Raw genomic sequence first — 19,320 nt, 5'->3', positions numbered from 1 at the left:
CTAGCAAGGATCTGAGGGCAGAGCAAACCAAGACCACAGGACTTCACATCTCCCTACCAGGACTGTTGGCCACCTCTGACCACGAGGAAGCCCAAGGTGTGGTTGAGTCTGGGTGGGAGTGACAGTTACTGGGCATTTGGGGATCCATGAGGAGCTGGTGTCTCTTCAGGCCTCACCTTCCAACACAGCCCACACTTCCCAAGGCTGTAACAGGGAGTGAGGGCAGGATAAAGTAGGGAAATTCTATCTAACGGAAGACTCTGGAACAAGTCCTAGAGCCACTGCCATCTTGTGATGTACATTTACTCTCATCTGCGGTCAGCCCTTGGGAAGCAGGGCCTGGGGAGGAGAAGGGGGACACAAAACACCGAAGGATAGGGTTTTCCAGGGCGGCAGGAGCGCATGTGATGAGACACAAAGCGAGCAGGTTAGATGCCTAGTCTCTTCGCCAAATTGGGCCCAGAGAGTGGAAATGAGGTCATTGCAGGGGCAAGGCATCATGGGAAGGGGCTGGAGCACCTCCCAGGCCCCTTCTGCAGTGTTTGCTTTCGCTGGGGATGAGCTGCCGGAACCAGGTAAGGAGGGGCCTCCTCTGGACTGGAGGGATGTGGGCGTTGATAAGAGCGCAGTACCTGCTGGCAGCTTCTCCCACTGGCTGCACCCCCAGCTGACGCAGAGACTTGCTGTCCTCAGTGTGCCCCCTCACACACCCCGCCTTCGCGTCCTCCGGTCTGTAGGAGCCAGGAACGGTGAACTGCGAGGTCTCAGGTGCTGCTCCCATCAGCACAGCTGTCACCCACAGAGATCACAGTAACGGAGTCTCCAGCACCACCAGGGCACTGAATGTCCCAGCCACAACCCTGAGCGCCACCCTGACCACCACCAGCATCACCACTGTCCTTGTCTCACTAGCATCATCAGGAAACCACGTGACCGCCTGCTGGCGTTTCACTATTGCTGTGAAACGTCACCAGCTATCAACTCCAGTATCACCGCCTCACCACCATCGTTCCGGCACTATCCGCATCAATACCGTCACCATCCTCGCCACTCCCACAACTATCACCTCGCCGCCATCATCGTCGCTTCCCTCATGGCATCAGCATGGCATCACCGCTGCCGTTACTGCCAACCTTAGCGTCCCTACCATAATCACCCTCATCATCTCCATCTCCATCACCACCATCCTCTCCATTATCATCACCATCGCCACCCTCATCACCAGTGAAAACCCCAGTTCTGTGTCTACAAACTAAGCCTTCACCATTACTTTTGCTGCCAGGGTTCCAGCCATCATGGTGACCACCATCTTCCCCTAAGGGAGGGTCGTACTAACGACGGCACGTGGAGGGTAGCTTCCTGGATGCCCATGAGGTTATAAGGCAGCTGATGGGTCATCCAAAGAGCCAAGTAACTGTTCGGGCTCACTGGTGACAGGTTGCTTAAAATGGGTGGCACAGGTACTGAGAGGCTAAATCAGCCAACTCATGCAAGAAGGACCCAGAAAGCTGTCCCTAGAGGCCCAGCCAGCTTGGGTTCCCCAGGAAGGGAGCGCCTCGTCGTGGTAGCAGCAGCTGAGGATGGTGTCAGTGCCCTCGAGAAAGACAACCATTGGGGGAGCCGCTGGCGCCGCGAGAGCCCCGTCTAGGCACGGCCTTTCCTGACCTGCGGGTGCCAGCAGCGTCCTCTAATCCCTGAGTCTTGTTCCCAGGTGTCAGGAGCACAGCACTCCAAAGAGCTGAGCAAAGGGACCCGAAAGAGGTGTATAGGAAGGGCCCCATCCCCGCAAGAGCTCTGGGCCAAGGCGGCTCGCAGTCAGGACTCCCTCTGGAATGTACATAGAGCCTGTTGGAGTGGGGCCTGCCAGAGCAGAACCCAGGGTACCGATGGAGTAGAGCCTTTGCTGGCCAGCTTCCTATGCCAAGGCCGGAAGTAGGCAGCAATTTCTGTGATGAGTCATTCCAGGAGGAGGCGGTAGGATCCTGGGCAGCCATGAGTCCTGGGCATCTCTTAGCACAAATAGCCCTCTAGGGGGAGTGCCTGCAGAGGAGGAGAGAGCTGCCTCTGGACACACGCTGGCACTTCAGAGCCTTGACTCGGGCAGTCTCCACAGTTCTGAGTCTCTCCCTTCGTGCAGACAGTGTGAAGGGCTGGGGTCCTCCTTGTTGCCTTGTGTTTTGTTGGTGCTGGTGCTGGGCGGTGCAGTGAGGGAGCTGCCCAGGCTTGGTCGCCCCATGAGGACGGTGCTAAGTCAGGGCCGAGCTCAGCCCTCCGGACCCAGGCTTGGCTCATATGAACACGCTTCCAGCATGGGCAGGGCACTGGGACCCCAGGGCCCTCTCTACCTGTACCCACAGGCCCTCCAAGATTCTTTTATTCTTAAGAGTCAGGGGCAGGGAGGAGACCATGGCCACTCCACTCAGGAAGCCTCCAGGTCTGGAAGACGGCCAGTGGTGCAGTGTAGTGCGATAGTGATACTCCACGTAACCAGCAGGGGGTGCTGTGAAAAGGCTCAGCAGGCTTCCCCTGCAGAACATGTGCACAGGTGCACACAGTTCACGTTACCACCCACATGGTCAAGGCTGGATCTATCATTAGTGTTTCGTTGTTGCTGTTGTTCTCTTTTGTTTGTGGTCTGCCGCTAGGGTCCGTGCCAGGCTGCACATGCCTTGTCTGGGCGTCTGAGGACTTGTCATTCACTCGCCCCTGTTTTGCACACAAGAGTGTGCATAGCCGTCACAACTACCCGAGCTCACTGTGGTCACTGTACCAACAGCGCCCATCCCTGTCCTGTCTCTGCCTGCTAAAAAGGCTGGTGTTGTAGGGTGTGTGCCAAAGACATGCCCACAGTGAGACTCACAGGAATGAAGGGAGAACATTCAGGTGAGGGTTGTACTCCTTTTCCAGCTCTTGGCATTTTGGGGTGCTGGGGGCTCCCCTCAGGGCCAATGGTCTGTATCTGGGTTCCAGCTCAAGCTGCAGTCTGAAGGAGAGGCCTGAAGAGTTCTGTCTGAAGAGGTTCAGGTTTGTGACATCCCAGGGTTGGGGAAAGGAGGAGCCTCCTGGCTTCCCAGCCAGACTCCGGGAGTGTCTTAGGCTGCCACCTGCTGGAAACTCTGGGAAATGCAGGAGTGCTAAAGCTGGGAAGGCATCAGGGAAGGCGGCTCTGGTGATCTGACTATGCTCATATTTCCCCTCCCACATTCACCCTGTGGATGGATAGGATCACCGTGCCCTGGAGAAAATGGGAGTCAGTACTGGGCTGTACAGAACAGTGGTGCAAGCCCATCCAAGATGGGCCCAGGGAGGCTGCAGGTAAGAGGGAGAACCCTAGACTCCAGCTACACACATTTTGCTTCCTTTCACAATTTCCGGTTGTTAGCTCTGTCCTTCCCAGGTGACTCAGGGGCCAAGGAGTCCAATGCTCCTGAGGTAGGGAACTGAGGTAAGTCCAGACTCCGAGGACCACGTAGCGGGCAGGCATGCCGGGCAGGAGCAGCCAGCCCAGCTGCCAGAGGACAGACAACAAAGCGCTGGGTTTTTAATTCTTTTTATTGAAGAAAAGAAAAGGAGAGAAAAAATAGATTCCCCACCCTGCTTCTTTCCAGAGTGGCCTCAGCCCTGCCCCTGGGTCTCTGGGTCAGGACCATGCTCTCTGCCGGGGTCTGAGAGGCCCAGGGTCCTGGAAGGGAGTGGGGGGGGTCTGGCTGCTTCCCAAGGGGTAGGGGTATCTAAAAAACGGAGCCAGGTTGGCGGGCCACAGGCAGTCTTCTGCAGCGGTGGCTGAGGTGGGCATCCTGGGGATGCTGGCCACACCAGGCCTGTCCATGTCCACAGCCGCCCGCCCGCCTGCCCGGGCTTGCCCAAGGAGGGCAGAGTCTGAGGCACCATCCGGCCTCTGGAGCCCTGTGCCCGCGGGCCACGCCACCTCCTGTCCTGTGTCTGGCTCTGGTCCCAGCACCACGGGCCCTCTGCCTGGCCGCCTCTGGGCGCCCTGAGGCCGGGGCTGGACCCGGTCCGCCACTGCGAGCGCATCTGTGCCCGTCCTATGGTGGAGCGGGCAGAGCAGCTTCCCACCTGATGGCCCGGTGTGGGGCCACCGCCGGCCCGCTCAGACCTCGGTCTGGAGATCGATGATGTCCTGGCCAACCAGTGGGATAGTGGCCCCCGCCTTCTCCCACTCGGCACTCCGCAGCTCCAGTGGAGAAGGGGGCAGGGGCTCCAGCTCCTTCTTCACCCAGGCGGGCGTCCCGTGGGGCTTGCGGAGGCTCTCCCACGCCCTCTTGTTGGGAGTCTGCTGTTTCTCTGGCTACTCGATGCCAGCGGTGTAGGCGGGACAGGGGCGAATGGGAGCCATTCCACGGGAGAGAAAGAGAAGAGAGGAGGGCTCTTAGGGAGGGAGTCCCAAGAGCAGCAACTCGTGCATCCCACAGTCCCGGTCTTGGCAGTAGCTGCAGCTCTCATGATGGGGTCAGGGTCGGTGCCGTGAGAACCGATAGCGTGGAACTTGCCAGAAGGGCCACGCTCAGGCTCCTCCTGCCTAGCCCTTTGCCCAGCCAAGGGGGAAAGCCAGCACCGGGAAAGGCCAGCCAAGAATCTAGCGAGTGGGGTGTGAAGGGAGTGGGCGCGCCGGCAGTGGCTGGAGCAGAGCCCACCCTCCTGACCTTGCTGTCTACGCCTGGCACTTCCTTCTCCTTCTCGGCAGCGTGCTGCAGCTTCCGGTTCAGGTCCTGGAACATGTCCTGGTGTCGCTTCCGCGTGTGCATGATCTTCTGTGGGTTGGGGCCACGAGTCCTGAGCCAGGATGGGCAGCCACAGCCACCCCTTTGCCCATCTGCTGTTGGCCCCTGGACTCCGGCTCCCAGCCCTTCCCCAACTCCCACTTGCTGGAAAGGCTCTCGGAGCCAGCCTGTCTGTCCAGAGAGAGGCACCCGCACTTACCTCAAAGTCCAGCTCTGCATACCGTGATTTCCTTCGCTGCAGGAGAGAGGGTTATGTGCATGGGCAATGTGTTCCCTAAAACTGCCCAGACCACACATGCAGGCCCTCCTGCCCAACAGCTGGGGAGACACCAGCCTGCCTTCAGGGCACGTGCTAAGAGTGTATCAGGTACCCAGGTTGCCTGTTCCCTAGGGATACAGGCCCAGCTCTGGGTCCAGAGAGTGTGCTAAGACCAAAGGGAAACTCCTGACAATGATGAAATGTGGGTGGTGTCTCAGAGCCCTTACTCCAAGGTTACCCCAAGAGAGGCCTATTTGCTCCTGTCCTCCCTCTGAAGTGTCCAGCTCAGCCAGGCCACACAGGTCAAGGAGATCTGATCTAGGGGCCACACAGCTGGAACCCTAACAGTGAACTCAGGGTGCTAGACAGTGTCATATCCTTGAGTAGGGCAAGGGCTCCTGAAGGGTCCCACCCTGACCTCAGTCCCATGTCCTAAAGCCTGATGAAGACTCAGGAGCAATACAAGCACCAGGCTGACCACAGACACTGTTGCTTGAGTGAAACGGGCTTGAGTGCATACAGATGTTGTCCCTGGGCCGGCCCTACCCACTTCTGACATGCCCTGAGCCTATACGACATGGTAGTACAAGCCCTTGTCTGGGGGTCCACTCATCTCTGCTCTGCAGACTCTGAACTACCCTCACCTCCAGGGAGCTCACTGACAGGGTGGCCACGTTCTCATTCTTGGCCCCAGCACTTGAACTGGGTCCTGGGTGGGCCGCAGGCTCCCCTGTGTCCCCCAGGCTGGGGGGTGCAGGCTCCATGGTGGGTGGTGGGGGTAGGGGCTGCTGGGGTGGAGGGGGTGGTGGAGGTGGAGGTGGTGGGGGCTGGGCGGGGGGCACCTCAGGGGGCGCCCCTCCTGGGGGCTCGCGGGCAGGTGGGCTACGGGTAGGAAGGCTGGCGTCGGGCGCCACGCTAAGGTGGATGAGGCGTGTCTGGGGCATCTGGTCAATGTTGATGCTGTACTTGGGTTCCTCCTTGGGTTTGGGCCGAAGTGTGGCCGTGGCCGTGGGCAGGATCACGTAGCTCGTGTCCAGAGCCTTCTCCTGGGCCCGGCTCAGCTCTGAGTCCAGTTTCTTGAAGATGTCCCCATCCCCGATAAAGGAGGACTTGGGAGCCTTGTCCTTTTTGAGGGTGAGGGAGTGGTTGGGGAAGTCGGGCAGCGGCCCCCCGGGGTATCGGGGTGAACCGTGCAGGTGCAGCTTGGACACATTAGCTGGCAGGCTGTTGAAGGTGGGGGGCGGGCCCTTGGCCAGCTTGAGCTTCTCCTCTTCAGGCAGTGACGGTCGCTTGAAGGTGCCTGTGATGGTGGCTGTGCGGCAGGCTGCGATGTCTTTGTTCAGTACTGATGGGGAGCATGGGAAAGGACAACATATAGGAAGAGGGGTCAGAACAGTGAGGCCGGTCTACAGCAGCCTGGTCTCCACCCACCCCAGGCCCACGCTGGTACTTGGACAACTAAAGTTCCTTTGCCTTTTCCAAGGAGGCTGGCCCACTTGGGTCTCTGCCTGCCTCCCAGGACAACCAAAGACTGTCAGCCTATCATGGCAATTCTGAAAGGCAAGTGAGGGCGCCCTCTGCTGGAAGGCACAGGAACAAGGCGCCTCTAGGTGGGCAGAACAGTTTCTTCTGGTGAGATCCCAGCTCCCCTCCAGCGCTCCTGCAGGGAGGCTGTGCTTGGCACAGGTGCATCAGCCCCAGGGACACTGAGACCCGGCACATAAGCTCAACCCCGTGGAAGGGCTCTCCTGCCTGGCTTGCCCCTCTGCCTTGATAAAGTTCTCACCCATTCTCCTTTCTTGGGTTCGCTATCCCAAGCCGTCCAGTATCTGGCCTGGGCTCCAGCTCACCATGCATCCCATCTGTCACTGGACCATCAACTTACCCCACTGGCCAGTAGAGCGCCAGACTAGCTCCTCCCGAGAACGCTCTCCAGAGCAAAGCCACACCCCCTTCTTAGGAAACCTGGTCCGGGTCTGCATACTGCCTGTTCTGGTCCCACCCAGCCCAGCCTTGGGGCCCACTAGGAGCTCTTGCGACCTCATCAGCTATGCTCAGGAACAGTAACCTAGTTTCCCAGGCCAAAGGTCCCTCACCCCCAGCTCACCGTCAATGGCAACCTTTGGCTATTTCAGACTATCAGCCAGTATGGCAGTTTGAGTAAGAATGACCCCGCTCCCATCCACCCCCAAGGCTTAGTCATCAGGGAGTGGGACTATTTGAATAGGATTAGGGGGTGTGGCCTTGTTGGAGGAAGCGTGTGTCACTGGGGGTGGGCTTTAAGGTTTCAAAAGCCCATCCCATGCCCATCTCTGCCTGGGGACTGTTACATAGCTCTTGGCTACTTCGACAGTGTCTGCTTGAATGTCACCATGGTGCCCACCGTGATGATAATGGACTAAATCCCTGGAACTGCAAACAAGCGCCCAATAGCTTTCTCTCATAAGAGCTGTCTTGGCCACGGCGTCTCTTCACAGCAACTGAACAGTAACTAAGACACCCAGCATTGCCCTCCTCAGCCCTTCCCCCACACCCCAGCGGAGGACTAGCCATCGTTCCTGTCCATCTGTATGCCCATCTCCAAGGGCATCTCAACATCATCTCAGGGCTTCCTTGGCCTGCACACAGCCCATCCCTGCCTCTCTCAGCAGGGACACTGTCCCACCATGGACACCTGTCCACAGACACCTATCATGAGCCCTCAGCTACCTTTGGGCACAGCACCTGAGCTCAGGCACAGTTGGGCAAAGGGAGCCCAGAGCACACCACCGGGGTGGGCCGGCACCCACCCCCCAGTGCCACAGCCATCTCTTGGTTAGGCTGTGGCACTGGATCACTGAAGACCAAGGAAGAAAGTTTTGGCCCCATCCCAAGGTTACCTCCTCCAAGAATCCCACCCAGGCAGCAGCTGACATTCCCTATTGGGACCCAGATGGAGTGAGGCCACACAGCCCATCCACAGCCAGAAACCGTCTGCCCTAGCCCCTGGTCCTCGGGTGCTGTGACCTGGCACTGGGAACAGGACTTTGCTTCTAGGAAGCTCAGTGTTAGCCAAGGGCCCCAGGAGCAGGCCCTTCACCTTGCCTTCCTCTTGATGCTGAGGTCTCCCATTCTCAAAAGGCAACCTACCTCCCCCCACCCCAGGTTAGCAATGAAGACACAAAGACAACACAGAGCATGGGTGCCTGAGGGCGGGCAGGTAGGAGGCAGGTGACAATGGCATGTACAGGCAGAGGCAGGGGCAGGGCTGGGTCTCACACAGAAGTAGCCTGTCTGCTCTGCCCGTGAGGGGAAAGGGAGAAACAGACAGATGAAAGGGTACCGGTGATGGTCCCCGCCCAGCATGGGCTCCAGGACTGCTTTCTTGGGCTCACACCCACAGAACTCCTGAGGCCTTGGGGAGGAGGGAGCCCAGACTGGGCCATGGGGCAGCGGGTGTGGGGTGGGGACAGGCAGGGCACACAGATGTTGAGTAAAGAGAGAAGCAGATGGGCCAACTGGCCGCCATGGCTCTCACCTGTCAGACGCTCACCTGATCTACAGGCTAGATCCACATCCTTCTCAAAGTCAGTCTGCAAGACAGAGACCGAGGGCAGGATGAGGGCTGGGCTGGCAGCAGGTTGGGTTGCAACCTGCAGGATGGTAGGAAGGGGGCCACCAAAGCCACACCCACACCTCAGAGGTCACAGGTATACTGACATCGTCACCAAGAACCCCAGCCCACATTACTAGTCCATGGACCACATGGTGTGGCCATGCATCTGTATGCCTGTCTATGCAAGCACGGGAGCAGCATTCACATGCATGTGTGAGCTGTGTTTCTGTGTGTTCATGGTTTATGAGCCTTTGTGAGGGCAGAGGACCGTACTGTGTTAGCATGAACATGTATGCTGAGAGGAGTGTTGTGTTTATGATTCACACGTGGGCCAGCCTTTACATCTCTGCATTTATGTGAAGGAGCATATGCACATTTCTCCATGCATGTGTTTGTGTCTGCCTGTGCGTGCGTGTGTGCGTGCGTGTGATCAACCATGCGTGCTCTCCCTTCAAGGCATCACAGAGCAGCTGGCCTCTGCTCTCTGGCCATGCCCCCAAAGCCATGCAGCCACCAGGGCTTCCAGAGAAGAGGCCATTCCATCCAAGACAGACAGCAGGGGACAGACACAGACCTGGGCCAGCACCAGCCTCCCCTAAAGCAGAGACATGGTCCCCACTAGGTCAGCAGCTGGGGAGGCCATGGTGGTGACCCAGGGCCACCTTAGGAGCTTGGGTCTAGAAGACCCATCCAGAGGCCACAGGGCTCCAAGGGGGTCAGTCTGGCCTTTAATCTCAAACTGGAGGTCTTTCCCTGAAATGTAGGAGCCAGGATGCTGGGAAGATGGCAGTCTTCCCCGGAGGTCAGAGGTTGGGCCAGGAGAAACATCAAGAGGAGGGAAAGCTGTGTCCCCAAATGACAAAGTACCTGTCCAGCTGACACTTGGTCCCTCTAGATGGTGGCACTGAGGCCCAGAGGGTTGGCCCTGTGTAGACACCACCTGGAATGCTCCCCAGTGCCTCACCCCTGGGGTGCTGGACACCTGGGACAACATAATGGGTGATGCCGGAGGGGCAGGAAATTGGCCACAGAGCCCAGGGCTCTGCTCAGAGGCGACTGTGCCTAGATCCATAGTTGAAGTAGTCTGTGTGAGTAAACTCACAGTTGGCTTGTGCACAGCTCTGGATGGGCAAGCTTTGAAGAAGGCAAGGACGCACACCAGCCCCCACCCAACTCACCAACAGCCTTACCCAGCTCAAAACCCTGGATCAAGGGTTTCAACTTGGCCTCAGTTTCCCCAATTACAAACCGGGTTCAGAGTTCATGTAATAGGGCTACAGGGCCCAGCAGAACTCGGGGCACAGGAAGGACCTAGAGGTCCCTGATGGGACAGCTTGCATCTCCAGACAATCAGTCCTACCATGAGCTGGGCGTGGCCATTCTGGAAGGAGCCCCCTGAGTCACCGTTGCCCTCTTCTTGGCGGTCTACCACACGGCACTTCACCGCATCCTGGACCTGGAGGAGGGAAAGCACATCAGCAGAGAGCCACAGCCCCACGCAGCACCTCTGCAACAGCACCCTCTGCAACAGCACCTCTGCAACAGCACCCTCTGCAAGAACCGTCCTTGCAGCCCGGCAGTGCCCCTTGCGTTAGGAGAAAAGATGCAAGATGCAAACATTTGGAGTTTCTGATGCTGGGAAGGAGCTGCAGACTCCACTGTCTGGAGGCCACTGTAAGGACACTGGCTTAAGGCAGGTACCTGGCTTCAGGGCCATTCAGCACCCCCAAAGCCCATCCTGACTACAGACGATAAGTCTGGTCCTCAAGGCAGGTTGTGTGGACAAGGCCAAGGCCAGCCACAAGGCCAGCCCAGGTCTTGGCAGGAAGAGGCACCTAAGGAAGAGGCTAACCAGCCAGAGGAAGGACGCGGGATCAGACATTATCCCGAATCTAGACCCTGGAGACAGCCGTGAGGCGCCTAGACCCGCGGCTGGAACCACACACAAGGGCTGAAGCTGGATTCACGTGCTTATCCTGCCCACATCTTAGTTTCCTGACCACAAGGCTTTGTGCAGACGCCACTTCTAGGGCCAGATCTTATTAGGACATTCTGCTATTCTGCTGGCATTTGTCCTGTCACCTTCCTGAAGTGCATGCTTTCAGTTGGCTGGCCCTGCAGACGTCAGAGCACCGAGGAGGGGCAGGGCAAGAGTGTGACTTCAGAGCAGACCAGTGGCTTTACAATATGAGGCTAGACTTCACCTGCCTGTGGGCGGGCTACAAGTCATGGCAGCTGGTGTGGGCTGGGGCGGGGGGCTTCCAATAATTATGGAAGCAATGCTCAGGTGACCAGGGCACGGGGACTCAGAAGCCACTTTCTCTCTGTGGCTGCCATGGTGCTCAGTGGCTTCCCACAGCTGAGTGACACATGGCTTTGTGGGAAGCCCTCTTCCCCAGGGTGCTCCTCCAGAACCTCGCATGAGGGCCAGCGGCATCTGACCTCCTCCCTGCCCTGCCAGCTGGTCCCTTCTGACCACTGAGGTCCCTGGTTCCTGCAGCTACAGTCGGTTCCTGTCCTCTTGTACCTGCTGCAGTTCAAATCCCTTAGCATTCTAGGAGGCTCTTTCTAGGCCCCAGCCATGTCCTGACTATCTGGAGCAGAAGCTGGTCTGTTGAGGTGACATGCACTTTGGTCCACAGTGCAGCTGCCTGAGGTCAGGACAACCACTCAGTCTCGTTACTGCCTCCTGCTGGTGGCCGTCAGGACATAACCGGATAGGACCCTCATGATCTCTCTCTCCTTCCGAAAGCTTCAGAAAACGCCACAGGCATCTAGTACTGGCTCTTCTGCTCTGTCCTGCCAGCCCCAGACCTCCCATGGCCAATGAGGATTGGGAAGGACTCAAGGATTTGAAAGGGGGGCATTCCCCAGGACCCTGACTACATGGTGGGCACGAGCACACCTCGAGGGGACACAGCGGGTCGCAGGCCCAGGGCGCCCACCTCTCTGCGCAGAATGCAGTGCACCATGACGATGACGAAGCCCTCCAGTGAGTCAAAGACAGCGAAGAGGATCTGGAAGAGGGCGGAGCGGCGGTCGGTGACGGCGAGCACAGCAGACATCCAGGTCAGCGCCAGCAGCGGCAGCACCACGCAGGAGCTCCACAGGGAGGCCCTGGGGATGGAGGGTGTCAGGGCGGCCCCATGGGCGCACCACCTCTTCTGAGGACACCCTTTCCCCCATCCCCAGGCCTCAGGGCTTGCAAGGGACCCAGCAAAGTAGAGGAGCTCTTTGGGAGAAAACTCGGACCCTGTCCAGGAGGTGACAGAAGGGAGACAGACAGGAAGGGCACAGGGACAGGAGAGATGCAGGGAGCAAGGTGGCCCCTGACTCCATCCTCCAGGCCCTGGGCCTGGGATCCAGAGCCACGGGGCCCCAACTGCAATACAGGATGCTGTGGGAGACAGAAGTCTTGGGAGATACTGAGAGGAGGAGAGAGAAACTGCGAGTGAGAGACAGGACAGACAGTGGACAGTCGGACAAGGCCAGAGGGTCAGAGAAGAGACCGAGACAGACAGAACAGACACGAAGGGTGATCTCCCTCTCCCTCTTCTGGGGCTGCAGCTACCCTCCTGCGTCTCAGTGCCCTCCAGTGGCCCTGACCTGAGCCACCCCTGCCTTCAGCCCTCAGTCTCTTCTTGGAGCACCCGGCTGGCACAGGGACCTGGCAGTCCGAGCCTTCCATCCTCTCCATCAGTACCTGGCCTGCACGTCAACCACCGAGCTTTCCCCCAGGCTCAGGTGGCCACATGGTGCTGTCTTGAGGGCGTGGGACTCGAGAGTGCTTGAGAATGGCACCTTGACCCCAACCTCAGCACCACCGTGGTTCCCAGGAGCCACTGTGGCCCGTCTGTAGCCCTCGTCATTTCCAGGAGTCAGGTGGACATCAGGATGACGTGTTCCTCCTCTCTTGGGGGGTCATACTGTTCCCCCAAGGGAGCGGATTGGAGAAGGGGACTGAACACAGTGGGATTTGGGTAGCAGAGATTGTGGGAGAGTTCAGAGGATCCCCCAAACTTCCAACAAATCAGAGTATAGGCCCGGCAGGGGTCCTATGTGGGGTCTGGCCTTGCAAGTACACGACCATCCTCACCTCCCCGGTCTGAGGCCACACAGCTGGCGACAGCCGCCCTTTACCACGGCCTCTTCCAGGCCTACCTTTGTGCCTTTATGAAGCCACGCTATGCTGACCCCGGGGAGCTTCCTGCCCCTAGCCGCAGCTGTCATCAGTAGCCACCTGAGGCCAGGGCACTCGGGACTGAGGTTCTCAGCCCTACCCAGATCTGTCAGTTCACGCTGATGCCCTGAAGTGTGGGCTCCTACGCTGTCCCTCACACGGCCCCTATTTCCAGTCAGCTACACAATCTGTCACCTTCTTCCTACAGGGAACCTCATGGGATCACAAAGCCCTAACTCCTGAGTCCCTGCTGACCCCACCCATACTTTTGGAGTTGAGGATGGTGTGAGGCCTCCCCCACACAGTGCCAGCTACTCCACCTCCCTCCCCTACGGCGCAGAAGCCAAAAGTGTCCCCCCACTTCCCCCATCTGTCCCTGAGGCTGGGACAGAACAGCCTCAGGCTGGGATGCTAGTGAGTGACTCCCAGTCATCAGGGGCCTTTCTCAGCTCCAGACTTGTTCCCACAACAGCACCGACACCACAACACCTTGCTCCCCTTCAAAGCAGACATTCTTTGCGTTGGGACCCCTGATACCTCATGTCACCTGCATCTGGTGCAGGAACAGAGCACCCCATCGGCAGCAACCCCTTGGTTTCCCACAAGATCAGCCCAACCATTTCTCTATCTCCTCTGACCACCAGTTTCCGAATCACTTTCCCAGGAATGCAGAGGAAGAGGAGTCACAAGCTCCCTAAGGACTCAGATACCCCAGAGCACCAGAAGAGTTCCAGTGAGGCCAGGGTGTCACCACCTCTAGCTGCTACCTGACCTTCAGGATCCCAGGACTCAGTTGCTTAGCTCAGGCTGGACCCCACCCAGAAAGACTGCTGATCCAAAGGCGGCCAAGGGGGCTCACAGCAGTCCAGGCCCAGCGTGGCACTGGACTCCTCTGCTTGGCTGGGTGCTCTGACGGGCCCACCCTCTAACCACCCAGCCTAATCCAGCCCTCATATCTGCCTGAGGCACCAAGAATTCTGGGCTCCAGTTCCTGCTCAGAGCGAACACCGGGACCTGAGAGGGTCAGTGCTTGGCGTCTCTGTCATTGCTGTGACCTGAAGGAAGCAGGGGCCTGGACAAGATGGCCTTCCATGCTAAACCACCCACCCAAAACACAGTGACGCTGTCACTGCTAAGTCACTGCATCAACATCCCTTGTTCTTGGTATCTTGATCCCATGGCTGTATCTTCGTATTCACACAGACACACAACACATATCCCCACAGGGGACAGCGCATCTCGGTTATACATGCACCTACAGTGCCCAGTCACACTCTTACAGTTACACGCTTACAGGTGCAACCCACACACACATATTCACACCTGCTCACCATTCACTTGCTTGCAAGTTCACACTTGCACATTTTCCCCCATGTCTGCTCGTACCAATCACTCTTACACGTGGGCACCCCCAGGCCTAGGAGGCAACTGTCCACACATCCAGCTACTCTCACACATGGAAACGTCTATGCACACTTGCACTCCGTGAGCATACCCTCTTCCACACATAGGCACCATCCCTATGCACACTGGCACATACACACTGCACACACATCCAGCTAAGTGTGAGCAGTGGGTACAGGTTCCTTATCTGCCCCCTAGCCCCCAACCCCCACCAAACACTCATATGCACACACTCCCGTGACTGTGCCCTATCCGCTTGTCTCCTGGAGGTGGGAGCTGAGGCCAGGCTTTGGGCCAGCACTGTTGGTTGCGGGGACTCAGGGAGCAGCAGGAAGCAGTGCAGGCCCTCTCCAACTGTCCTTGGATCCATCCCGTCTTATGACCTTAGCTGACCCACCCCTTGCCTCCCAGGAGTCTCACACGCTGCAAGCAAGCAGGCTTCGTGTGGGGAGAGCCGAGCTTGCAGGTAGAGGGCAGGGCTGCCCTGGAAATCCCAAGGGGACGGCAGAAGTGAAAGAAATGAAAGAAAAACATAAAACAAACATGTGACTCAGGAGAGAGCAGAGCCCGTACAGGGCTGCTCCAAGGTGGCAGCAAGGCACTAACATGGCATTACTGGTGGCGTCGGAGGTGGCTTCGGCAGCAGAGAAGACTCCGCACTCGGCACACGTGAGGGCACGCCCGAGGCGGGGCGCGTGCAGCTGACTGCAAGTGAAATCAAAGGCTGAAACAAAAGCAAACAGGTTCCCTCGAGACCGCGAGTCGACGCGCAGAGACGGCAGCCTGAGGCTCTGTCATCTGAGGGACCCAAGCCTACGGCGGGGAGTGAGACGGGCAGGACTGCAGGCTGCCAGCACCTGCTGACTGACAGCATGCCCCAGTCTCTGCGTGTGGACAGCAGCAAGATCTGAGGGAGGCCTGGACACCCTTCTCCTCCCACACATGCCACATGCTATCACATAGGCTGGGTCATGGAGGAGGGTCCACCTGCAGACCTCACAAGGAGAATAGAAACAGGCTGAGCTGTCTGGCAGCCCTGTGTGTGCGTGTGTGCGTGCGTGTGTGGTGCGGTGTGCATGCACGCACAGCAGGTGGGTGCCTTCCCATCTAAGTATTGGCCCAGGACACCCATAACTGGGGTCTAATTCCAGTTCCCCCAGCTTTCCCTATTCCCTAACCATCTGTTTACTCTGATATAAGGAGATATCACCTTGGCAGCTTCCCGGTGGCTATTCTAAGAGCAAATCAAGCAGGCCAGTGCTGGAGAGGCCAAGGAGACCTCCATACCTACAACTCAGCCACAGCTCAACCCACATGTGTGGGGCTCAGACTCTGATGTGGGTTCACTGTCCTGGGGCAGACAGCAAGGTTGACACTAGAAGTTCAGGCCCAAACTCTCTGCCACAGAACATCTAGCACAGTGACAGAGTTCTTTTAGCCCAATCGAGGGCTCTAACCTGGGCCAGAGCCCACCAGGCACCCAGAGAAGTCACTGGGCAGAGGAGGAGGGACCAGAAAAAGAGACAGTGAGAGACAGAGAAAGACACCAAGCAAGACAGGCACAGAGGGGAGGGGCAGGGGTGGGGCCCCCACAAAGACACCAGAACACTAGCTGTGGGGTGTAGAGGTGGGACAGGGAGAGCTCTGGGCAGGGCAAGGCTACCACCCCAATTTCCTGTGACCCTGTATGTCCCTAAGCTGCGGCAGCAGTGACTCCCACGTCATCCTTCACTCCCAGGACAACTCACAGAGTGGGTGCCTGAGTAGTGTGTGAGGAGCATCACCCCCTCGCCGCCCCGGTCCCCTGTCCCTGGCCGTCCTCCAGTGATGAAGGCATAAGACAGGCAAGGCCTCTTATGGGATTCAGGGTACAGGGAGAGTACTCCCAGCCTTATGCCTGGGGTGTCCTTCCAGTCTGCGCCCAGCAGGGGGGGCTCTCTTTGCAAAATGAGCTTGGAAAATGTTTCTGGAGATGCGACAGGGCCCCACCTTGTTACAGGTCAGATAAAGAAACTGAGGCACAGGGCAAGACAGAGACAGACTGGCTAGAAAAAGCCTTTGCATTCTGTGCCCCCGTTTCCCAACCTGCTCCAGGACACCTGAATTGTCAGACTTGGGACTTAATGGTGGGTGGCTCTGGGTCTTTCCAGCCAAGAAGGGCCAGGTGCCAGGGCCACAGGGCCTACCCTGCCCGCTCCTTCAGCTTCTTGTCCGTGATGCCGTCCTTGGACACGAGCTTGTTGAACACCAGGATCCCGATCACCATGTTCACCTGCCGGGCAGAGGCAGGAGTGGGCCAGAGCCCATGGGTGCCCAGATCAGCAACGGCCATGCCCAGAACGTCCACAGTCCTCCAAGGGTTACTCGAGTGACCCACAGTTTGGAGCCCAGTGCTGGCCATGCGGATCCATCCAGAGCCCTGTCCTCAGTGTACCCCACACCACCAACACCCCTCCCCTGGCCCTGCTGATGGTGAGCTCCTAGCCTAGGGCCAAGGTGGCTTCACGGGTGGATCTCGGGTGCCCCATGTTCCCAATCTCTCTAATGCCACTGACCCCCACTTAAGAATTCCACTGGGTGCCTCCAGAGAGCTTCTCAGGGGCTCAGGCGTATCTCTAAGCTGCTAACCAAATTACTACACGAGGTAAGAATCATTCCTAAGTCCACTGTCAGAGCCTCTGTGTCCTGGACACCCTGGCACCTTGCCTCTCTGGCTTTCTCTGCCGGGGTGCAGCACAAGGGACAAGGCCACTTCAAGAAATGCCTGAGGATCCTTAGGTAATTCTTTTTTTTTTTTTGTAGAAAGGCTGCCAGGACCCCAAGGCCTTGGCCTGGCCCTAGAGGGTGAAGGTCGAGGCAGGGAGATACTTTGAACTCTTGTGGTGGAGATCGTGCCCAGAGGCCCAGGCCTGACCGTTTCCATGACTCTGCAGTCAGGATTCCACACATGGGGAGGGCCCTGCCTCCTAGCTTGCTTCCAGGCCAAGCTACCCTCTGCAACAGGCTTCGCTCGGGGTCACAGGGTCCTGTGATTCATGCGGACAAGGAGGGGAGGAGCTTTTTCCTCAGCAACCTTCACACAAGCCCTGGAGCCTGCGGGTCAGCAGCTGCCCTCCAAAGCCAGCGATGCCCACCTGACCTTCCATTTGGGGGCCTTTGAGGGATAAGGAGCAGGAATTCTGGCTATCATCCAACGGTTCCACCCACCTACTCACCCTCCCCAGACTCATACTCTGTAGGGTCAGCTACTCCTGTGTCACCCTGTCTGCTAGACTGACTTGAGCCAAGCTCCCTGACCACCAAGAGGGAGAGACGGGGAGACAAGGACTAAAGAGAGAGCATCTACTCCCATGATGAGCCAAGCCTTTCCAGATGCAGTTTTGGACTCTTTTCCAAATAGGTATGTGAACTGAAGGGCCAGGAAAAAACAGGGTCCCTCTGACACCAGGAAACAAGCAGCCCTAGCTCACTGTGGGTGCGGACAGCTATGGTGGACACGCATGACCAGGGTCATGTCTGCTCAATCCCTGCAGCTACAGCCGGCCTTTCTGTCCATCTGTCCATCTGTCCCCACTTCCCTGTTACTCACCAAACCTGCAAGGGCCTCCTGGCAGGTAGGTAATAGTCAATGCCCAGTGTCCTGGCAAGCCATGCTTACAGAGAGAAGACGGCACCAGTGCACCCCACTGAGCGACTGGAGTGGGGTGAATGGAGCTGGACCAGACACCCACGGGCCAGATAAAGACCCAGGGGTCCAGCCTGGGAGATGGGGGGGTCCAGCCTGGGCGACAGGGGAGGGGAGGGGCTGGGTCAGTACCAGCACAACCGCAGCAGCTGGTCCCACGAAGGCATACAGAAGTCCCCCCTCCAGGGAGAGCCAGCAGCTGGGGAAGAGACAAGCTGTCAGTACCCATCCCCATGCCCACCAGGCAACCAGTATGTCAGGAAGCAGGGTGTGAACTGAAAGAAATAGGGAAACCTGTGCATATATTGGGGGTTGGATCCCCAGGAGTCCCCCATGCAGTCACTGCTACCTCCACTTACAAATGGGGGCCTGATCCGTGATTCAGAGACTAGGGCATGCCTTCTCAGCAGACCTGGGGCTCTCCTCTGCCCTCTGTGGGTGGGGCCCTTTCTGGCTCTTTCTCGGCATCTCCAGCAGACCCCCCTTGCCATGAGGTTCCTGGCCTAGGTCAACAGTCCTATGCACACTTGCCTAGCCCTCCACAGCCCATACCACCAATCAGCTCCTTGACACGATCCATGGTACCCATAGGAGATCAAACCCATGGAACAGTGGTTCTTAACCTTCATAATGCTGCAGCCCTTTAAATACAGTTTCTTACGTTGTGGTGACCCCAACCAAAAAAAAATTTTCACTGCTACTTTATAACTATAATTTTGTCACTGTTATGAATCAAAATATATAAACATCTGACATGCAGGAAATCTGATATACAACCCCTGTCGGCGGTCACAACTCACAGGGTGAGAGCCATTGCCACAGAGGATACTCAGCACTCAGCATGCTGCAGGCTTGCCCCAGCTCTTGCCTGGGCACAGCCAATGCTGCTCAACACACTCCCTTTCATTCCTCAGAGTCCCCCATCAGTGTTCCCAGCATGGTTCAGATACAGGTGCTCCAGAGCCCGACCTCCTACCCCTGTGCGGCTCCAGAGTAATTTTGGTTTGCTCTGACCTCCACACTCTGGTTTTAGGCACCATCCCCACCTAGATCCTGATGAGCCAGCCAACCCCTCGGGTCTCTGTTCTCCTTTCTAGCTCCATCCTAAGCCTGAGGTCCTGTCTTTGCCCATGGAGCTCACACTGCTTTAGATCAGCTGTGTTGGCTCTGGGACTTCATCTGTGAAATTGGCTCTCCCCCATAATACCCACGGGAAGGGTGCATCTGTGTCCTCTGGGGTTCTCCTCAACGCCTGTGCACATGGGGTTGAGGGCTCCAGAGGCTCATGGCCATCAAGATCACCCAATGAGGACGCAGGGGCCCCAGGCATTCCTCTCATCTCCTTGCCCACAGGACCTGACTGCCTAGAAATGAGGGAGTTGCCCAAGGGCCCACCCTCCTGAGCCTGGCTGACCCAATGCCAGGAGGGTGGGGCGGGCTCAGGTCTGCAGAAAG

At 57.9% G+C, this 19,320-nt stretch overlaps 1 protein-coding gene across 12 annotated transcripts in view; it reads right to left on the bottom strand.

Annotated features, from left to right (window-relative positions):
* Positions 1 to 3,534: 3,534 nt before the first annotated feature.
* The window catches only part of Adgrb1 (adhesion G protein-coupled receptor B1), a 70,356-nt gene continuing 54,570 nt past the window's right edge, over positions 3,535 to 19,320 (bottom strand). For 3 of the 12 annotated variants that reach the window (XM_040736451.1, XM_040736452.1, XM_040736454.1), the window contains exons 23-32: positions 17,998 to 18,064; positions 16,367 to 16,452; positions 14,787 to 14,885; positions 11,542 to 11,713; positions 9,957 to 10,052; positions 8,519 to 8,573; positions 5,646 to 6,346; positions 4,942 to 4,977; positions 4,665 to 4,794; positions 3,535 to 4,309 (exon numbers count right to left, since the gene is read on the bottom strand). In XM_040736451.1, the coding sequence (XP_040592385.1) occupies positions 4,047 to 4,309; positions 4,665 to 4,794; positions 4,942 to 4,977; positions 5,646 to 6,346; positions 8,519 to 8,573; positions 9,957 to 10,052; positions 11,542 to 11,713; positions 14,787 to 14,885; positions 16,367 to 16,452; positions 17,998 to 18,064 (1,705 nt within the window). In that variant the 3' untranslated portion in view covers positions 3,535 to 4,046. The remainder of the gene's footprint in view (positions 4,310 to 4,664; positions 4,795 to 4,941; positions 4,978 to 5,645; positions 6,347 to 8,518; positions 8,574 to 9,956; positions 10,053 to 11,541; positions 11,714 to 14,786; positions 14,886 to 16,366; positions 16,453 to 17,997; positions 18,065 to 19,320) is intronic. The other 9 variants (XM_040736460.1, XM_040736462.1, XM_040736463.1 and 6 more) reach the window with 6 other exon arrangements.

Source organism: Mesocricetus auratus, unplaced genomic scaffold (assembly GCF_017639785.1).
Source record: "Mesocricetus auratus isolate SY011 unplaced genomic scaffold, BCM_Maur_2.0 Super-Scaffold_100055, whole genome shotgun sequence".
In the NCBI taxonomy this organism is placed as follows: domain Eukaryota; kingdom Metazoa; phylum Chordata; class Mammalia; order Rodentia; family Cricetidae; genus Mesocricetus; species Mesocricetus auratus.
Note: the sequence above shows the minus strand (reverse complement) of the source record. Positions and strands in the feature narration are given on the sequence as shown.